Here is an 18,302-nt window from a genome sequence, read left to right as displayed (position 1 = left end):
GTCGATCCACTACAAGACATTTCGCAATAACACTAACAGATCATATCAGAAATTATATAAACTGTCACTAATATATTTTTATATTATAAAATGTAGATTTAACAATACAAATATATTGCAAGATAAAATTAGAGAAACAAAGCCACTTACGAGTTTTCTGTTACAACGATCTACTACATTTAATAATAAATATATAACCTTGGGAGGTGTATAATACAAATGAGAAGTAAATGTTATAACTTGATATTCTCCTATCGTAAGTTAAGGTTACAAACATGTATATGCAGAAAATCTATAAAGGATTACATTATCTGAACGGTATTTAACGATATACAACATGATAGGAAATAAAATTATTTTCTTTTTATTTAAGTCTATTTGAGGAGTATAGCAACGTTGTGTAAGCTCGGGTGGGGCGCACCTTTAAGGTGTTAACACTGACGGGCCCATCGTGAGTCCGCTGTTATAATATGACCTTTAGGAATTTTAAATCATATTTACCTTTACTCATTTGGGAAGAAGTAGGTTAACGAAAAGTGCGGGCGTACATTGTTTGACGGTGATGGTTTGATGCGGTGTTTGCGCAGGAGACCGTCGAGGGCTGTGAGTGATGTGGTCCTTGGTGCTGGCGCTGTTCTCTTACCTATTTAAAGGTAAGAGAACCCCCTTTCGTTGTTTAAGCGATTCCTCCGTTCGCTGTTGTCTGTGCATCCCATTAAGTTTAACACGTATCGATCCCATTAACACGTATCGATCCCATTAACACGTATCGATCCCATTAACACGTATCGATCCCATTAACACGGATGTGGGTCGAACCAGTGTTGGGGTCCACCTGTCCCAACACCACCACCGTGGATCTCCCATTCGCTGCACGATCTTTGTTGGGGTCCACGACTGAGTCTGTGCGTGCTCCTTCTCCAACGTGTGACACACATTCCTTCCGCCATGGTCTTTGTGAAGATCCTGGTGATGAGAACATTTATTTGGGGACCGTTCGGTGCGCTTCGGCATTTACGGCGCTTTCGACGTGACGTATGAATCATGGATATTAAATGAGGCCTTTCGCGCATGCGCTGTTTACTGTGACTCCGTTGGGCTGATATTGGAGCAGAGCAAGATAAACCAGTCGGCGGTAAACACATACAAAAGAGTGAAGTACGCACTGGGGAGGAACGGCCGCCATTTTAGTAAAAACAACTTTCTTGCGGCGCTCCCGTAGCACTGACGTAGCACTGACGTAGCACTGACGTAGCACGATGAGAGTGAAATGTTTTACTTTGGTGACATAATGGTAGAATCACCCGTTTTTGTTTTTTTTGGGCGGTTTTTTTGTATACAAGATCGAGGCTTGTGTAAGAGCTAACATTAATGACAAAACAACAACAACAAATGAACACATAAGACAAAGGAAACAAGATGGGGAGAGAGAGGGGGAAGCACACAAGAACAACATTTGAGAGCAGGGACATTGGGAGATCTGTGGGAGGGAGAGGGCTTGGGGGGCTGGGAGAGGTAAAAACCACATGGACACAGCGAGGACTTCCAGGAAAGAAGTCGTTATTTCAAAAAAGTGGATCTGGGGTGAATGAGCGGTGGTAACAAAGATCAAGGTTTTGGATGGTAGTCAGGTTCACTATGTCAATAAATTATATTTCGTTCAAAATCATGGTCGATTAGCAAACCTATACATTTTTGGAAAGGCTATAGCATAAGGAAACTAAAAATCAATGTTTACATTTGGAGAGATACCTGTATGGCGGCCATTTTGGATTTTCAAAATGGCCACTGTAAAATACATATTTTGTTCTATTTCTGCCTCTAATTACCCTAAAAACTTTTTAAAATATACTAAACCTATATTTTCAGGGACAAGGAATCCAATGAAAGTATCAAATTAGTGCTATGGGGAATGGTAAGACACGAATCAAAGGTTTTGAATTGCAAAATACCGTCTTTATATTCACGATAAGTTGCATAATCAAATACATGTTATCATTTTGTACAGGCAGTTAATAACATCAAAATGTGTCACAATAATTCATATCACCAAACATACACAGGCAGTCAGCAAAATCATATATACACATGCAGTCAGTATAACTTCACATCTACACAGGCAGTCAATGACAAAATATACACAGGCAGTCAATGGCATCAAACATACACGATTACAGAATATGCCATTTAGAGTTCGTCATCACTGTCCTGTGTGTCGTATCCGACAATATAGTCCGCATCGTTTTCACAGTCCGTTCCACACAAGCAAAGGTCGGTCAAATTGATTGGCAAATCGAATTGGTCGAATGGTTGATCGAAGCGATTGGTCGAATTGGTCGAATCGAATTGGTCGGAATTGGCAAATGTAAACATTGATTTTCAGATTTTCCATGTAATAACGTTTCCAAAAATGTATAGGTTTGCTAATCTACCATGATTTTGAACGAAAAAACATAGTGAACCTGACTATGGGGGAAGATAAGAGATGGTGGTGAACAGCTGTTTTAAAGACCTGGAGGGAGGAGTGAGATTGAAGAGAGTGAGGGAGTTTGTTCCAGAGGCGGGAGAAAAGAGGAATGAAGGAGTGAAGGTGAGCAGAGAGTCTTGGTTTTGGCAGTTTAACTATCAGAGGGTTGCAGGCAGATCTTGTGCGACCTGTAGGAATATTTGGGGCACAGAGCACAGAGAGAGCTGGGGGAGCAAGGCCGGAGAGGAGTCTGTAGAAGACAAAGACCACCAACCTGCCTGTGGTGAGTGAGTGAAAGAAAGGAAAAAGGAATTTTTGTAACAAGAAAGGAATTAAAAAATAACAAAAATATACTATTGGGTTTAAATGCAACATGCAAATTTCTGGACCAGTGTTGACTTGTAACCTTGGTGATGTCTATTTGCTTTTCTGTTTAATTTGAACTTTTTTTTCTAATAATTTGTTTTGAGGGTGAGGGATGGGTAGGAAGTTAAAACGTACGGCATCAGTCCATATTCCCCTTTTGTTTGTATTCATATTCAGACTCTACACCTCCTCTTGAGAGGGACATGATGGACACGTACAAATGTTGCAACTATTCTGAATTTCCTTTGCTCACTGCAACCGTACAAACCCTTGTAGACATCCATCTGATGGCTTCATTAAGCATGAGACAGATATTGTTTCTCATCCTCTTAGATTCACTGAATTCAGTGTGAACAAAAAGTGAGGAAGTCATCTGATGGGAATTACACTGTATCAGAGATCGAAAGTTAGACTTGGATGTCGTATGCTGTGTTGTGAATGAAGAGCGGGGCGGGATCATCCAATTCAGCACCACTTTTTCGTGGAGCCTTTCTGCAACCCAGACACGATGACAGCAATTCGTGTCTACTGCGGAAATCTGCGACGCAGATAACCAGAGATGTACGCTGGTGTGTTCTGCTGAGGGGGCCTGAGTTGAACGTTCGGAATTGCAACATTTATTCCATCTGTACTGAACAGGTGTGACAAACTGCACTGATCGACTCGTTCTTTTCTTGTTGGTGACTGTGCAGTGTCAGAATGAGTTTGTCCGAGTCTGGTGAACAATTTCCTCCAGCAGCCGCTTTGATGAATTCAGGCGACCATCACCATCCTCGACGCACATCTGAATTCCTTTGCGGATGGATTGTCTCTGCACCCACCTTTCCTCCTTTATGGTTGAGAAGAGGTTCTCTACAACTTCCTGGATCAGATGAGAAGTGGATAAATATTTCATGTCAAAATCTGATTGAAACTGCTCCCACAACTGTGTTACGCAAGATATGGGGCAAATTAGTATTTTTTTTTTTTGGATGGCATGGAAATGGAGATTGAGATTCTAACTTACATCGTAGGCATGGGCATTCACCAGATAAATTTCAGAGACATTAATTCACGAAAACGATAAGCACAACTTTTTCCTGAAACATACATAATTTGGTAAACTGGAGCCAACTAAAGTGTATAAGAAGGAAGTTGCACAGTTTTTTGTGAAATTTTACATTAAAATCGCGTTTTAAAGTGGAGTGTGCAACACATAAAATTCGGTCCAAAGGACCTGCTATCTTTATTTTACGTGCTTCATTGTCAGGGAAAATGGGCAGAGGTCCAGGGGGGCAGATCCCCCCTCCTGCATCCTCCCCTGTGGACGTCCATGATTGTAGGTAGGCCTATAGGGTCTAAGCTAGTGTTGTTTGCGCAGTTGCTTACTAAAATAACGGCCGAGCACACCCATTGGATACTTCCCGTTGACGGCCGAGTGGTTTATCTTGCTCTGCTCCAATATCTTTGTTTTAACCTGTGTAATTATTGGGTATTCCGCTTACCTTGTTCCAAATAAACATTGTAATTTACAATGTCACCATCGCATATTATAATCCAATTTTAAACGATTTTGTTGGTTTTAAAAGGTATCTGCCAGATGATGACATCATCCAACACCTTTCAGGTTATCCAATTTTTTGCAGCATGACTTTATAAACCTGTAAGGCCATGGTGAAAAACATGGTGCTTTTGTCCACCGCTGAGGGACCTCGCTCGTAGGAGTAATCCATAGAGTGCTCGTGTAAAACAAGAGGAACATCACGATTATTCAGGTGAAGGTCTACCATTGGTGAGCATGACGATGCTGCAAGATGCCGTGATTGTCCCACTCCACTCACCTGGCATGTCACGATGTGACGTGGCCGCAGCGATCGCCCTCCTCCGATCTGATGGTTGTACATCGCGGCAGAGATGCCATGCCGTCTCAACTGTGCCCGATTGATCAGAGCGGCTAGGTCGGTGTGCTCGGCTCGATCTCGCTTTGGCATCAGTGATGTGATCTTGCCATCTCGTATGAAAGGTTTATTCGAACGCCCTTCAGGTGAAAAGCATTGATGTGGGTGTTTATGGTGGCACTTTCAATCCAGGTTTCAGAGCCATGGGCGAACATTGGGGTCACAAGTGTTCCGCAGAGCCACGTTTTTAGCCACTGGTTGATCATGATGGCACTGTGATAAATCTGAAATAATCATCATTGGCCCAAAAACGCTCACAAAATCCACCCATAACTTTGCCCTCAACATCGACGGTATCCCAGTATCCACCTCCCCTCACATCCGGAATCTTGGCGTCATCTTTGACCAAACCCTTTCCTTCGACAAATACACTAAACAGATCACAAAGTCAGCCTTCTTTCACCTGAAAAACATTGCCCGTCTCCGCTCATCCCTCTCCTCCACGGCTGCAGAAACCCTCATCCACGCCTTCATCACCTCCCGTCTGGACTACTGCAATAGCCTCCTCTATGGTTCACCCTCAAAAATCACCAATAAACTCCAATACATTCAGAACTCCGCTGCCCGTCTACTCACTCATTCCCGGACCCGTGACCACATCACCCCCGTCCTTTACAAGCTTCACTGGCTCCCCATCCCCCAGAGAATCCAGTACAAAATCCTCCTCTTGACATACAAAGCCCTCCATAACCTGGCCCCATCCTACCTGGCTGACCTCCTCTCCAGACACACTCCCACCCGCAACCTCCGCTCTGCTGGTACCAACCTCCTGACCCCCTCCATCCGGACCAAATTCAGATCCTGGGGGGACAGGGCCTTCTCCATCGCTGCTCCCACCCTCTGGAACTCACTACCTCACACCATCAGAGACTCCTCCTCACTCACCACATTCAAAACATCACTAAAGACCCACCTGTTCAACGCTGCATTCAACATTCAACCCACAGCATTTAACCCCTGACTATCTCTTCTCCTTCTCCCTCCTTTTGCTTTAAATATTTCCCTATTGATTCTTGTCTTGTCTTTTTGATTCTTGTCTTATATATATGCCGTATATCGCTGCTGTTTGTTTTCTTGATTCTTGTCTTTTTGCAATTGTTGTTTTCATGTATTGTTATGCATTATGTTTTCCACTCTGTCAAAGCGCCTTTGGGCTTCTGGAAAAGCGCTATACAAAATAAATGAATTATTATTATTATTATTGTAGAGGCGCCACGGTCGACTGAGCAATTCTTCGGTAACAGACTTGACCGCAACGTGATATCAAGTTAAATGTCATTATTTTATTATTAAATATCAAAGGTGCTTTAACAACCATTACTCCTGTCTGCAGATAAGAGACCGTCATGGTTTGAGCGTACGTTCGTCGCTCTCAAGCCGGATGGGCTGCAGCGCGCTTTGGCCGGTGAAGTGCTCTCGAGATTTGAACACCGCGGTCTGCAGTTGGTCGGTTCCAAGCTGATCAGGGTACGAATGGACTTTTACCGACTCGTAGAGAATCTCCAGCTGTATTGTATTTGCACCCAAAATGTACTGTGCATTCCACCGTAGTACGTACGACACAGCGGTTTGTAGACCCTGTACACGACTCGATAAGTTATTCTTCACCATCGAGAGATACGGCTAAAAATGATATTCAACACGATATCTCAAAAAGTTGTGCATGGATTTGGACGGAGGTTGGTGGTTGACTTGGTCAGGTGACAAGAGGCCTAGTGAAGGTGTGTGTGCTCTCCCGAGTGCCGTTCTCTCGTGTAATACTGTAATGCGTGTGTGCTCACTCAGCCCTCAGCAGCTCATCTGAAACAGCACTACTGGGATCTGCGTGATAAGCCGTTCTACAACAACCTCGTGACATTCATGAGTTCCGGGCCCATAATCGCCATGGTAAGAGACTTCCTGTTGATCATTTGCTGTTGGAAAGTACCTTTTTCAGTGCCGGTCGTTTTCAGGTGTGGCAAGGAACGGACGCCGTGGGCATAGGCCGTGCAATTATCGGCGCCACCGACCCGGCGGACGCGCTCCCGGGCACGATCAGAGGAGACCTATGCATCACAGTTGGCAGGTAGGAAGCGCGTCCTGGGGGATGATTAGGAATGAATTGGTGCAATAGGTTCTCATGCCTGACCAATTCTCGTTTCAGAAACGTCGTGCACGGGAGCGATTCGGTCGAAAACGCCAAACGCGAGATCGACCTGTGGTTTAAACCGGCAGAGCTCGTCGTGTGGGAGAGATGCTGCCATGACTGGGTTTTTGAATCGCCTTCCTCATGAGCCGCGATGAAACATGACGGTGGCAGCAACTTTCTACTTCCTCATTTGGCACGTTGTCAAATCGCACAACACGTTCGGATAAAACGCGCTCGGACAACCAATTGTTGACTAGATGTAAGACTGGCAAGCCGAGCTCGTTTACCCGCAGACTAATAATGAATTTGGTGTTGGTTTTGGCCTACTCTTTTGGCCAAAACATAACTGTTTTGCTTTAAAACCTTTGGACGGTGGATCAGTGCATGGAGACTTGGTGCTTTGAACATTTGACCTTTGTGTTCCTGTATAAAGAATCCTGAGAATGTTTGCCGACGTCTCGGTGTGCTTGGCACGCAAATCTGACTCCAGAAGATCAACGTGAAGGGTTTAATGACCAGGTGAAGATCCAATGAGGAAACGTGTATCTATTATGGAGTACTGGTTCTTGGTTGTAATGACGGCTCAAAGGTAGCGCACTCACCCTTGAGCTGGCCTTGTCTGGGTTCTGTCATGCTGCTGTCTCACATGCTCGGTGGCGCATCAATGGATGCTCTGTTCAGCAGATGGGATGTTGCCTTTAGACAGTGTAGGCCATTGTGTTAGCACCCTGGGAAAGGGCAAACCACCCACTGTAATCGTAGCCACGAAACTATGGACGTAGTCAATGAACATGGCTTCAGGTAGACAGACCCACATACATGTTTTTACCCTGTAATAAATTAGATGTAGTAATTTGTTGTTTTTTGATCCCGGTAGGCCTCGTTTCATTTTTAACACCATCAGACCAGCATCTGGAAGTGGTGACATGGTCCTTGTTAATCGAGGCAAACAACATTAAACCAGCTACATTTACATAGGAGGGTGAAGGAGTAAAAATGAAAACCACAATCAAACGATAACCTGCTCCTGTGCAGGTCAAACCAGCCTGGGAGGTCGGTGGTTTGAACTTTGTCCGTCCGAGTCATACCAAAGACTACAGTAATTAATTGACATAATTGGGAAAAATGGTGAACCGTACCCCTACATATGTCAATTAATTAATTATAATAGAACCACCTTTAGAGGCCATTTTTCCCCACAGAGCAGGGGTTGGCCTTTTTCAGGCACCGTGGTCCCCTTTTTGAAGCAATGTTTTATGGCCGGATGCCCTTCCTGCCGCCAAACCCGTTGGTCGCCTCTTGCGACACACAGGGAATTACCAGTGAACTGGTACTCAATTTGCCCACCTCGGAAGGATGACAGGCTGAGTCAACCCACCTGGTGTTAATTCAGCGATCGACCGGGATTCCAACCCAGGATCCTGGGATCACAAGCCGGCACCCTAATCGCTAAGCCAACACCAGGCTGTAATTAATTAATTATAATCCTGTTCATTAATATTTAATTGTGTTTCTCCACCTCCCCAGTGGTGTTTATAAAAGAGGACATTGATTTTCTCCCCCATTGGAGGAAGACCCTCGTGTTCAGGTCGTTGGTGCTCCTTAGTTGGCAGCGAGTGCCCCGGAAGCATTGACGGAAAGAGAGTGGCAATCATATGTGGGAAAATTGCATAGCTGGGGGAGCTAGGCCGGAGAGGAGTCGGTAGAAGACAGAAAGACCACCAACCTGTCTGCGGTGAGTGAGACCAAACAGGATGGATAGTCCTATTCTTGGACTAGATGACAAATCTAGTAACCAATCAAATACATCTGGGGATGGTTTCGGACAGTCTGGTCTCGCACATGAGAGAGACTTACAGAGGAGCAAGCGAAAGATGCTGATATTGGAATTCCAGCTAATGGAGCCCTCACGGAGGAGGATGTTATCAAAGTACCAGTTTGCTACTTTAAGAAAGATGGGGTCTTAACGAGGAAGTGGAGACCACCTGATATACCAGCAGATGATGAATGGAAGGTACATTCCCAAATTGTGGTTCTGCAACCGCAATGTAAGGAGATCTTGAGTTTGGCGCACGAGACACCATCAGCAGGTCACCTACGGGTGAACAAAACGTCACAAAATGACTATTGTGCTTCCACGAGGTTCCCAGAGGCGATGCATTGCTGACGGATTAGTCAAGTTATTTACTCTTATTGGCCTACCGAAGGTCATAGTCTGATCAGGGTTCAAATTTCATGTCAAAGCTTTTCCCGACACGTTTTGCACCAGTTGGGAGTAAAACAGGTTAAGTCAAGGTTCCACCGGACTTTGAAAAACACGATTGGAACTTCATGCTTTGAGTGCGACAAGGATTGGGATGAAGGTGTGCACTTGTTGTTTGCCGCCAGGGAGTCAGTGCAGGAGTCGGTGGGATTCAGTCCATTTGTTTGGACACTTTGCGAGGACCATCGAAGCTTCTGAAGGAACATAGACTCAACGAGAAATCACAGGTAAATTTGCTAGACCTTCTGAGATCGGCTGGCAAAAGCATGTGAAATCGCAAGAGTACTTGAAAGTATCACAGGACAAAAGAGTACGTGGTAGAGGCCGAGCAGTTCACGTTTTGTATCCACCGATAGGTCGGATCTGGATCTGGATCTGTACCTGAACCAAAATCTTATCGCTTGCTCGTTACCTACCCAACTCATCCTTGTCACACACAACCTGTCCACCAAAGTTCGTCCAAATCAATCCATAACTTTTTGAGATATCCGGCAATGTATAGTTTTTGGTCCCATCTCCCAATGGTGAAGAATCACTTAACAATTAAATAATTATCATATCCGAATCCATATTCAGATCTTCACCAAAATCTAATCGAATCGTCCTTGGCACACACCCAACCTCTCCACCAAAGTTCGTCCAAATCAATCCATAACTTTTTGAGATATCCAGCAATGTATAGTTTTTGGTCCTATCTCCCAATGGTGAAGAATCACTTAAAAATTAAATAATTCTCATATCCGAATCCATATTCAGATCTTCACCAAAATCTAATCGAATCGTCCTTGTCACACACCCAACCTCTCCACCAAAGTTTGTCCAAATCAATCCATAACTTTTTGAGATATCCGGCAATGTATAGTTTTTGGCCCTATCTCTCAATGGTGAAGAATCACAAAGAAATTAAATAATTCTCGTATTCAAATCCACATTCAGATCTTCACCAAAATCGAATCGATTCTTCCTTGTCACACACCCAATCGATCCACCAAGTTTCGTCCAAATCCATCCATAACTTTTTGAGATGTCCCGCAATGTATCGTTTTTGGCCCTATCTCCCAATGGTGAAGAATCTCACTTAAAAAACGAGATGGTATTCATAGAATACTTACCCTGCGCAGTCAACTTGTTGTGAGCCAACTCTTCTGTTTAAGAACATTTTTTTTTCTTTTTTTTTTTATTTTTTTTTTATTTTTTATTTTTTATTTTATTTTTTTTTGTATACAATATCGAGGCTCGTGAAAGAGCGAACATTAATCACACAGAAAGACAAACCGACACATAAAACATATAACATAGGGAGCGGTAGACAAGATGGGGAGAGAGGGGGAAGGACACAAACACAACATTTGAGAGCAGGGACCGAGAGACATGGAGACATCGAGAGATCTGAGAGAGGGCGAGGGCTTTGGGGGGGGGGGGGGGGCGTGGGAAGGGGGCGGTGGGAGAGGTATAAAACATATGGACACTGCCAGGACTTCCAGGAAAGAAGTTGGAATTCCAAACAAGGTGGATCTGGGGTGAATTAGCGGGGGTAGAAAAGATCAAGGTTTTGGATGGGGGAAGATAAGAGATGGTGGTGAACAGCTGTTTTAAAGACCTGGAGGGAGGAGTGGGATTGAAGGGAGTGAGGGAGTTTGTTCCAGAGGCGGGAGAAAAGAGGAATGAAAGAGTGAAGGTGAGCAGAGAGCCGAGATTTCGGCAGTTTAACCATCAGAGGGTTGCTGGCAGATCTTGTGCGACCTGTAGGAATATTTGGGGGACAGAGCACAGAGAGAGCTGGGGGTGCAAGGCCGGAGAGGAGTCGGTAGAAGACAGAAAGACCACCTACCTGCCTGCGGTGAGTGAGTGAAAGGCCCTCAGAGATAGCTTCATCGCGGGAGATTCCAATAATTCTGAAAGCTTTGGTTTCAACAGCGTGAAGCCGAGCTAGGTGTGAGGCAGGAGCACCGGCCCATAGGGGAGAACAGTATTCCATTGAGCTGCGGATGAAAGCCTTGTATGTGGTGAGGAGCTCAGGTGTGCCGAGGAAGGACTTCGCACGACGGAGGATGCCCAGTCGGCGACTGGCTTTGGAGGCCAGCTTGGAAATGTGGTTTTCCCAAGAAAGATCATGGCAGATAGTGAGACCCAAAATCTTGAGCGACAGAACTTCTTGGAGAGGATTGTTGAGAAAGTAGATGGGAGGGTTGTCCAGTCGATCTTTTCGGAGAGACATAGTAAGAGTGTGAGATTTGTCAGGATTGAAAGACATGTTCCACTTGTTTGACCAGTCTGTGATTTTGTCCAGGTCTTCAGAGAGTGAGGAGGCAGCAGACTGCCGATCTGAGGGAAGAGGAATGGAGCGGCAGAGAGTGGAGTCATCAGCAAAGAGATAGAGAGGATTTTCGAGAGAGTCAGAGAGATCATTGATGAAGACCAGAAAAAGCACGGGGCCCAGAACACTGCCTTGGGGAACTCCAGCCTGAACAGGAAGAGGAGATGAGAGAAACCCATTCAGGGCCACACGTTGACGACGACTAGAGAGGAAGTCCGCCAGCCATGCGTGGAGATTTCCATGGATACCAAAGGAGGAGAGTTTGGTGAGCAGAGCGGGGTGCCAGACCGTGTCGAAGGCACATGATATGTCGAGGGAGACAGCTCTAATTTCCTGTTTGGCATTGAGGACCTCCATCCATTGTTGAGACAGCAGAAGCAGCATGTCCAGAGTAGAGTGACCTGGTCTGAAACCAAATTGATGATCAGAGATCAAGCCATTGGAGAAGAGGAAAGATTTCATATCCGAAGCAATGATGGATTCCATGACTTTGCTGATAATTGGGAGAAGGCTGATTGGTCTGTAGTTGCTAGGATCTGTTTTTGCACCTTTTTTGTGCAAAGCGGTGATGTTGGCTGATTTCCAAGCAGATGGCAGTTGACCTTGAGCAAAAGAGAGGGTGAAGAGAACAGAGAGAGGGTGAGATAGAGCAGCAGAGCAGGATTTTAGGACCCGTGGGCTGATGCCGTCGGGTCCAGTTGCAGAATCAGAGTCGAGGGTTGACAGAAGCTTTTCCACCTTGTCAGGAGGAAAGGACACGGAGTCCAGGAGCAGCAGGGTACGACTGGGTATGGTGGGTACAGAGAGGGATGGGTTTGGGACACAAGATTTAGAGGCAAACACAGAGTTGAGGCATTCAGCTTTTTCACGTGCGGAGTCAGCTGTGTAGCCGTTTGAGGTAAGGGAGGGGATGGAGGGGGAACAAACACCAGAAACGGATTTGACCAGACGCCACCAGGATTTGGAAGAGGGAGACAGATAAGAGAGTTCGGTCTTGAGAACGGAGAGATATTGTTTCCTGGCTCTCCTGAGGGTGGACACACACTTGTTTCGGGCTTTGTGATGCAATATGCAATATGGCTGCTTTGATGCAATATGGCTGCCAGATCACGTGAGCGATGACATCATAAATTTATATTCTCCAATATAATTGTTGCAGAGATCACGCTCAATACATTTCAAACTGATCAGACTAAGCGTTGTCCCTGTCGAATTATGGTCATAATTATGGCACCAATGACGTCATCGTTAACAACACCTATTCCCCATATGGAGTTCTTTACAATGAGTCATGTTGAAATTTTTTTCATGCAGCGGTTTTGGAGATATAGCGGTGCAACATTTTTCGGTTTTTCCAAGATGGCGCCTGTACCACATGACCTATGACGTCATGATTATCATTAAAACATCCTAAAGGAGGAGGCGCTCCTACAGACAGACACGTCTTTATACGAGTCCTTCACACTTAAGAACTGGAAAGACGGCAAAAAGCTCCTTTCAGCTTTGCTGGAAACACCTGCGAAAACATTACCATCAATGGCGCAACTCATGTCCATTGCAAATGTCCTGGAGGAGGCAAAGTCACCGTCGTGATGGTGGACCATAGCCGCGATGTGGTCGTCATGGAATGCCAAGCTCCAAAACTCTGGGAAGCAGTCTAATCACATAAAACAAAAACTTACAGGTAATCTTCAGGTAGAAAGATTAAAGATACAGTATCTTACTATAATTCACCAAATGTCCGTCCGTCTGTCTGTCCGTCCGTCCCTTCGAAGGTAACGCAAAAACGGCTGAACCGATCGCAGTGATATTTTAGGTGGGTAATCCTGGGTTCCCCTGGAGTAAAATAGGCTATATTGTTTTTCCAATTTCAGCTTTGGCCTCCAGCATTTTCAGGTTTAGACTCCCGCATAACGTTATTTTCCCAGGTGCCGCACAAACGGCTGCACAGATCACTGCACAGCTGCACCAATCAGCTGCACTGATTGGACTCGGTGACCTCGGCCAAAGACCTTTTATAAGGACATGGGTTGAATCCCTGCTTGAGAGAATGTCAACCCCTTCCCGCCATCACGGTCGTCTCTCCAACTCACAATCCCACGAGATATGCGGAAAGGATGACCCAAAACCAAGTATCTTCTTTTTGATTCGTATATAAACATCATTAAAAGTAAATAATGACCTCGGCCAAAGTTCAAACGACGTGAGTTTAATCTCTACACGAGAGAATTCCACATAACCATTTGGGTGGTGCATAAGCTAACAGATCGCTGTCTCCATCGATCTTGCCAAGGCCGTAACACCTATCAGCTCAAAATCCTTTTAACTGTTGACTTGGTAGTTTTTACAATGAAGGAAACATTAACAATGTTGTTAAAAGTTTATTGTGATTAATTTGTGATTGGAGTTATGTTGTTTGGAATGAAAAAAAGAGATATCGAGTTCAAGTAAATGACGACATGTCATGATGGTTTCTACCTTCCAAATGTGAACTTCGCGGATCGCTATATGCAGATTCGCCACCGACCCACGATCGATGTTTCTATACGTGAACGTACCCGTTTGTTTGCGAACGGGTACGTTTTTCATATAAGTCCTTCACGAACTTGCTGTCCATGTCTGACGTGCGACTGAAGGTGCTGCAGGAATGTGGAATTTATTGGTTTCATGCTTTAGCATTCGCCGTATCTGCATTGCCTGTTTGCCTCTGGCCTCCCACCCGTGCATAGCACCGGTACCTCACTAGTGTAGATAATGTAGCATATTCTTCACAGAGCGTTTGTGCGACCAAAGCAGCTTTCTGTGCAAGGGTTACTTACACTGGGTGGTTTGCTATTGGCTTTCCAGCAGTAGTTAGTGCACGAATTGTACACCGCACCTTTCCTATGCCATCTCCAGGCGCTGCATAACGTCATTGCCAGGCACCGAAGGGGGCTCGGCAGTGACGCACGCTGAAAGGGAGTACTCAGTTTTCACTCTGGTTGTTTTTTTGCTTTCTTGTTTTCTTGTTGTACACCGCTCCTTTCCTATGCCATCTCCAGGCGCTGCATATCGTCATTGCCGGGCACCGAAGGGGGCTCGGCAATGACGCACGCTGAAAGGGAGTACTCAGTTTTTACTCTGGTTGCTTGTTTTCTTGCTTTCTTGTTTGTTTGTTTGTCTGGGCGATATCTCAGCCATCCTTTGAGCTAGGAAGCTGAAATTTCGGCACAATAGTGAGCAAGTCCTTTGTCAAAAACAGTATTTTTTGTTTTTTGATTAATCAATTAATTGAGGAGTTATTTAATTATTAGCGATTAATTAAGTACTTATTTAATTAATTAAATTTCCTTTCTCTTCTGACCGTTAATTCAGGCACCTTTTGAGTTATGAAGCTGATATTTGGACATGCCAATGACCAGGTGATTTGGCTGCGAAGGCTATTTTTGATTTATTAATCAATTAATTGATTAATTATTTAATTATTCGATGAATGACTAAAAAAAATTTTTTTAAAGTTACATTCAGATGAAATGGTGGTGGTTTATGTGTTCAATTACCTAGGTGATTAATTATTGAATTTTTTTATGATTATTATTTATTTATTTTCATTATTAATCATGTATTTATTTTCTCTCATCTGGGCAATATCTCAGGCACCTTTTGAGCTACGAAGCTGATATTTGGACATGACAATGACCGTGATTTGGCTGTAAAGGGTAGTTTTTGATTTATCGATAATTAATTAATCGATTAATTATTTAATTATTCGATGAACGACCATTATTTTTTTTAAGTTACAGATTCGGATGAAATGGTGGTGGTTTATGTATTATATAAGCCAATTGATTAACTATTTAAAAAAAATTATTATTATTTATATATTTTCATTATTAATCATTTCTTTATTTTCTTTCTCATCTGGGCAATATCTCAGGCACCTTTTGAGCTAGGAATCTAATATTTGCACACGACAGTGACCAAGTGATGTGGCAAAAAAGGATATTTTTGATTTATTGATTAATCAATTAATTATTTAATTTTTTATGACTTATTTAACCCTTGGATGCAGTGATTGGGCCTCGGAGGCCCACAAGGTTTTTCTTTGTTGCAAAAACTATGCTGTACAATTTTTTTTTGGAATGAGCCTCATCTTCACCGACTTTCATGTTACACAAAATTCAGTGACATAAATAAATAAAAAATTCATTCAGGCTCGTGGGAAAAATCTTCATTCTCCACTTCTAATCCAAAAATCCGACACGAACGCAGGCCTGGGGCCTTAGAGGCCCCGCATAAATAGTCAGGTTCACTATGTTTTTTCGTTCAAAATCATGGTAGATTAGCAAACCTATACATTTTTGGAAACGTTATTACATGGAAAATCTGAAAATCAATGTTTACATTTGCCAATTCCGACCAATTCGATTCGACCAATCGACCAATTCCATTCGACCAATTCGACCAATCGCTTCGATCGACCATTCGACCAATTCGATTTGCCAATCAATTTGACCAACCTTTGCTTGTGTGGAACGGACTGTGAAAACGATGCGGACTATATTGTCGGATACGACACACAGGACAGTGATGACGAACTCTAAATGGCATATTCTGTAATCGTGTATGTTTGATGCCATTGACTGCCTGTGTATATTTTGTCATTGACTGCCTGTGTAGATGTGAAGTTATACTGACTGCATGTGTATATGTGATTTTGCTGACTGCCTGTGTATGTTTTGTGATATGAATTATTGTGACACATTTTGATGTTATTAACTGCCTGTACAAAATGATAACATGTATTTGATTATGCAACTTATCGCGAATATAAAGACAGTATTTTGCAATTCAAAACCTTTGATTCGTGTCTTACCATTCCCCATAGCACTAATTTGATACTTTCATTGGATTCCTTGTCCCTGAAAATATAGGTTTAGTATATTTTAAAAAGTTCTTAGGGTAATTAGAGGCAGAAATAGAACAAAATATGTATTTTACAGTGGCCATTTTGAAAATCCAAAATGGCCGCCATACAGGTATCTCTCCAAATGTAAACATTGATTTTTAGTTTCCTTATGCTATAGCCTTTCCAAAAATGTATAGGTTTGCTAATCTACCATGATTTTGAACGAAATATAATTTATTGACATAGTGAACCTGACTAAAATGTTGTCGTACTACTATGTTATATCATTATTTTCTAGATATGAGCCTCATTATATGCTCCGATAACTTGGTTACAAATAATTCAGTGACAAAAATATGAAAATTTCATTCAGGTTTGTGGGAACATTCGTGGGGCCTCCAAGGCCCAATGGCTGCATTGGTGTAGGTGGCATTTGTGGTCATATACATTCAAAATAAAAGGATCAGTGAATCATATTTTTGAGCAAATACAAAAAATTTTGAGGCTAATCTATGAGCCTCAACTTTTTAGAGAAAAGAAAGTTGCAAAAACCAAGAACAAAAAAATTTTTTTGCCAAAAAATAAAAACCGATTGGGATTTTTCCAAATAATATTATCAATGATTCACATTTTCTAAGCAAATACACATCCATGAGCATCGGCTTGGATTGAAAAAGGATATGAAAGATAAAAAAAAAAACACGAATACTGACGGCGTTTATGTAGGATTTTTGACACCTGCATCTAATGGTTAATTAAATTTCTAAAAATTACATCTTCGGATGAAGCACGAGTGGTTTAGTTGTGCTATTAGCCAATTGATTAAGAAAATATTTTATGATAATCTTTTATTGATTTGAATTATGCAATTAATCAATCAATTAATTGGTCACCTCTCCCTCCCAATGCATTCTCTATGAGCCACATTGCGGTAATGCCGGGCGCCCCGGCAATGCCGCGCTAGATATTTAATTATTTGGCATGGGGGCGGTGTACTTTGAATGTATCTGTACTTGTTTGTTTGTTTGGGCGATATCTTAGCCATCCTTTGAGCTAGGAAGCTGAAATTTCTGCACAATTGTGAGCAAGTGCTTTGGCAAAAACAGTATTTTTTGTTTTTTGATTAATTACTTAATTATAAAAAAAATAGCCACCTTTAGAGGCCATTTTTCCCCGCAAAGGGGGGGTTGGCCTTTTTCAGGAACCGTGGTTGTTGTTGTTTTTTGGTCCCCTTTTTGAAGCAATGTTTTACGGCCGGATGCCCTTCCTGACACGAACCCTTTTTGCCGCCTTTTTAACGACAAACAGGGAATTACCAGTGAACTGGTACTCAATTAGCCGACCTCGGAAGGATGACAGGCTGAGTCAACCCCCCTGGCGTTAATTCAGCGATCGACCGGGATTCGAACCCAGGATCCTTGGATTCTAAGCCGGCACCCTAGCCGCTAGCCCAACACCAGGGTTAGCTTAATTAATTAACAATTAATCAACACTTAATTGATCAATAGTAATTAAATAACTACTTATTTATTTCCTTTCTCTTCTGGGCAATATCTCGGGCACCTTTTGAGCTGGGAAGCTGATATTTGGACCCGACAATGACCATGTGATTTGGCTGCAAAGGCTATTTTTGATTTATTGATTCATCAATTAATTATTCAATTAATGACAGATTCGGATGGACTTAGATTCGGATCTGGAGAAAGCATTCGATAGGGTTCCACACAAAGTATTGACATGGGCATTGAGGAAGTTAGGAGTGGAGGAATGGTTGATCAGAGTAGTGATGGCAATGTACAAAAGAGCGCGCACGGCTGTAAGGACGAAGGACGGGAACAGTGGTGAGTTTGAGGTGAAGGTGGGAGTGCATCAGGGGTCGGTACTAAGTCCACCGCTATTTGTAGCAGTGATGGAGATGCTGGCTCGGAACGTAAAG

General features: G+C 43.2%; 1 protein-coding gene across 1 annotated transcript; it reads left to right on the top strand.

Moving 5' to 3' along the window:
• The first annotated feature begins 387 nt into the window (after positions 1-387).
• LOC137414095 (nucleoside diphosphate kinase B) lies at positions 388-7,346 on the top strand. Its single transcript, XM_068099575.2, has 6 exons — positions 388-451; positions 588-653; positions 6,104-6,237; positions 6,556-6,657; positions 6,723-6,835; positions 6,914-7,346. The coding sequence occupies exons 2-6, from the start codon at positions 611-613 to the stop codon at positions 7,041-7,043; spliced, it is 522 nt and encodes a 173-aa protein (XP_067955676.2). The 5' UTR covers positions 388-451; positions 588-610; the 3' UTR covers positions 7,044-7,346.
• The last annotated feature ends 10,956 nt before the right edge of the window (positions 7,347-18,302 follow it).

The sequence above is a fragment of the Myxine glutinosa genome, chromosome 5 (assembly GCF_964187855.1).
Source record: "Myxine glutinosa chromosome 5, kmMyxGlut1.1, whole genome shotgun sequence".
Lineage (NCBI taxonomy): Eukaryota > Metazoa > Chordata > Myxini > Myxiniformes > Myxinidae > Myxine > Myxine glutinosa.
The sequence above is the reverse complement of the archived record's forward strand: the minus strand, read 5'-3'. Positions and strand labels throughout refer to the sequence as shown.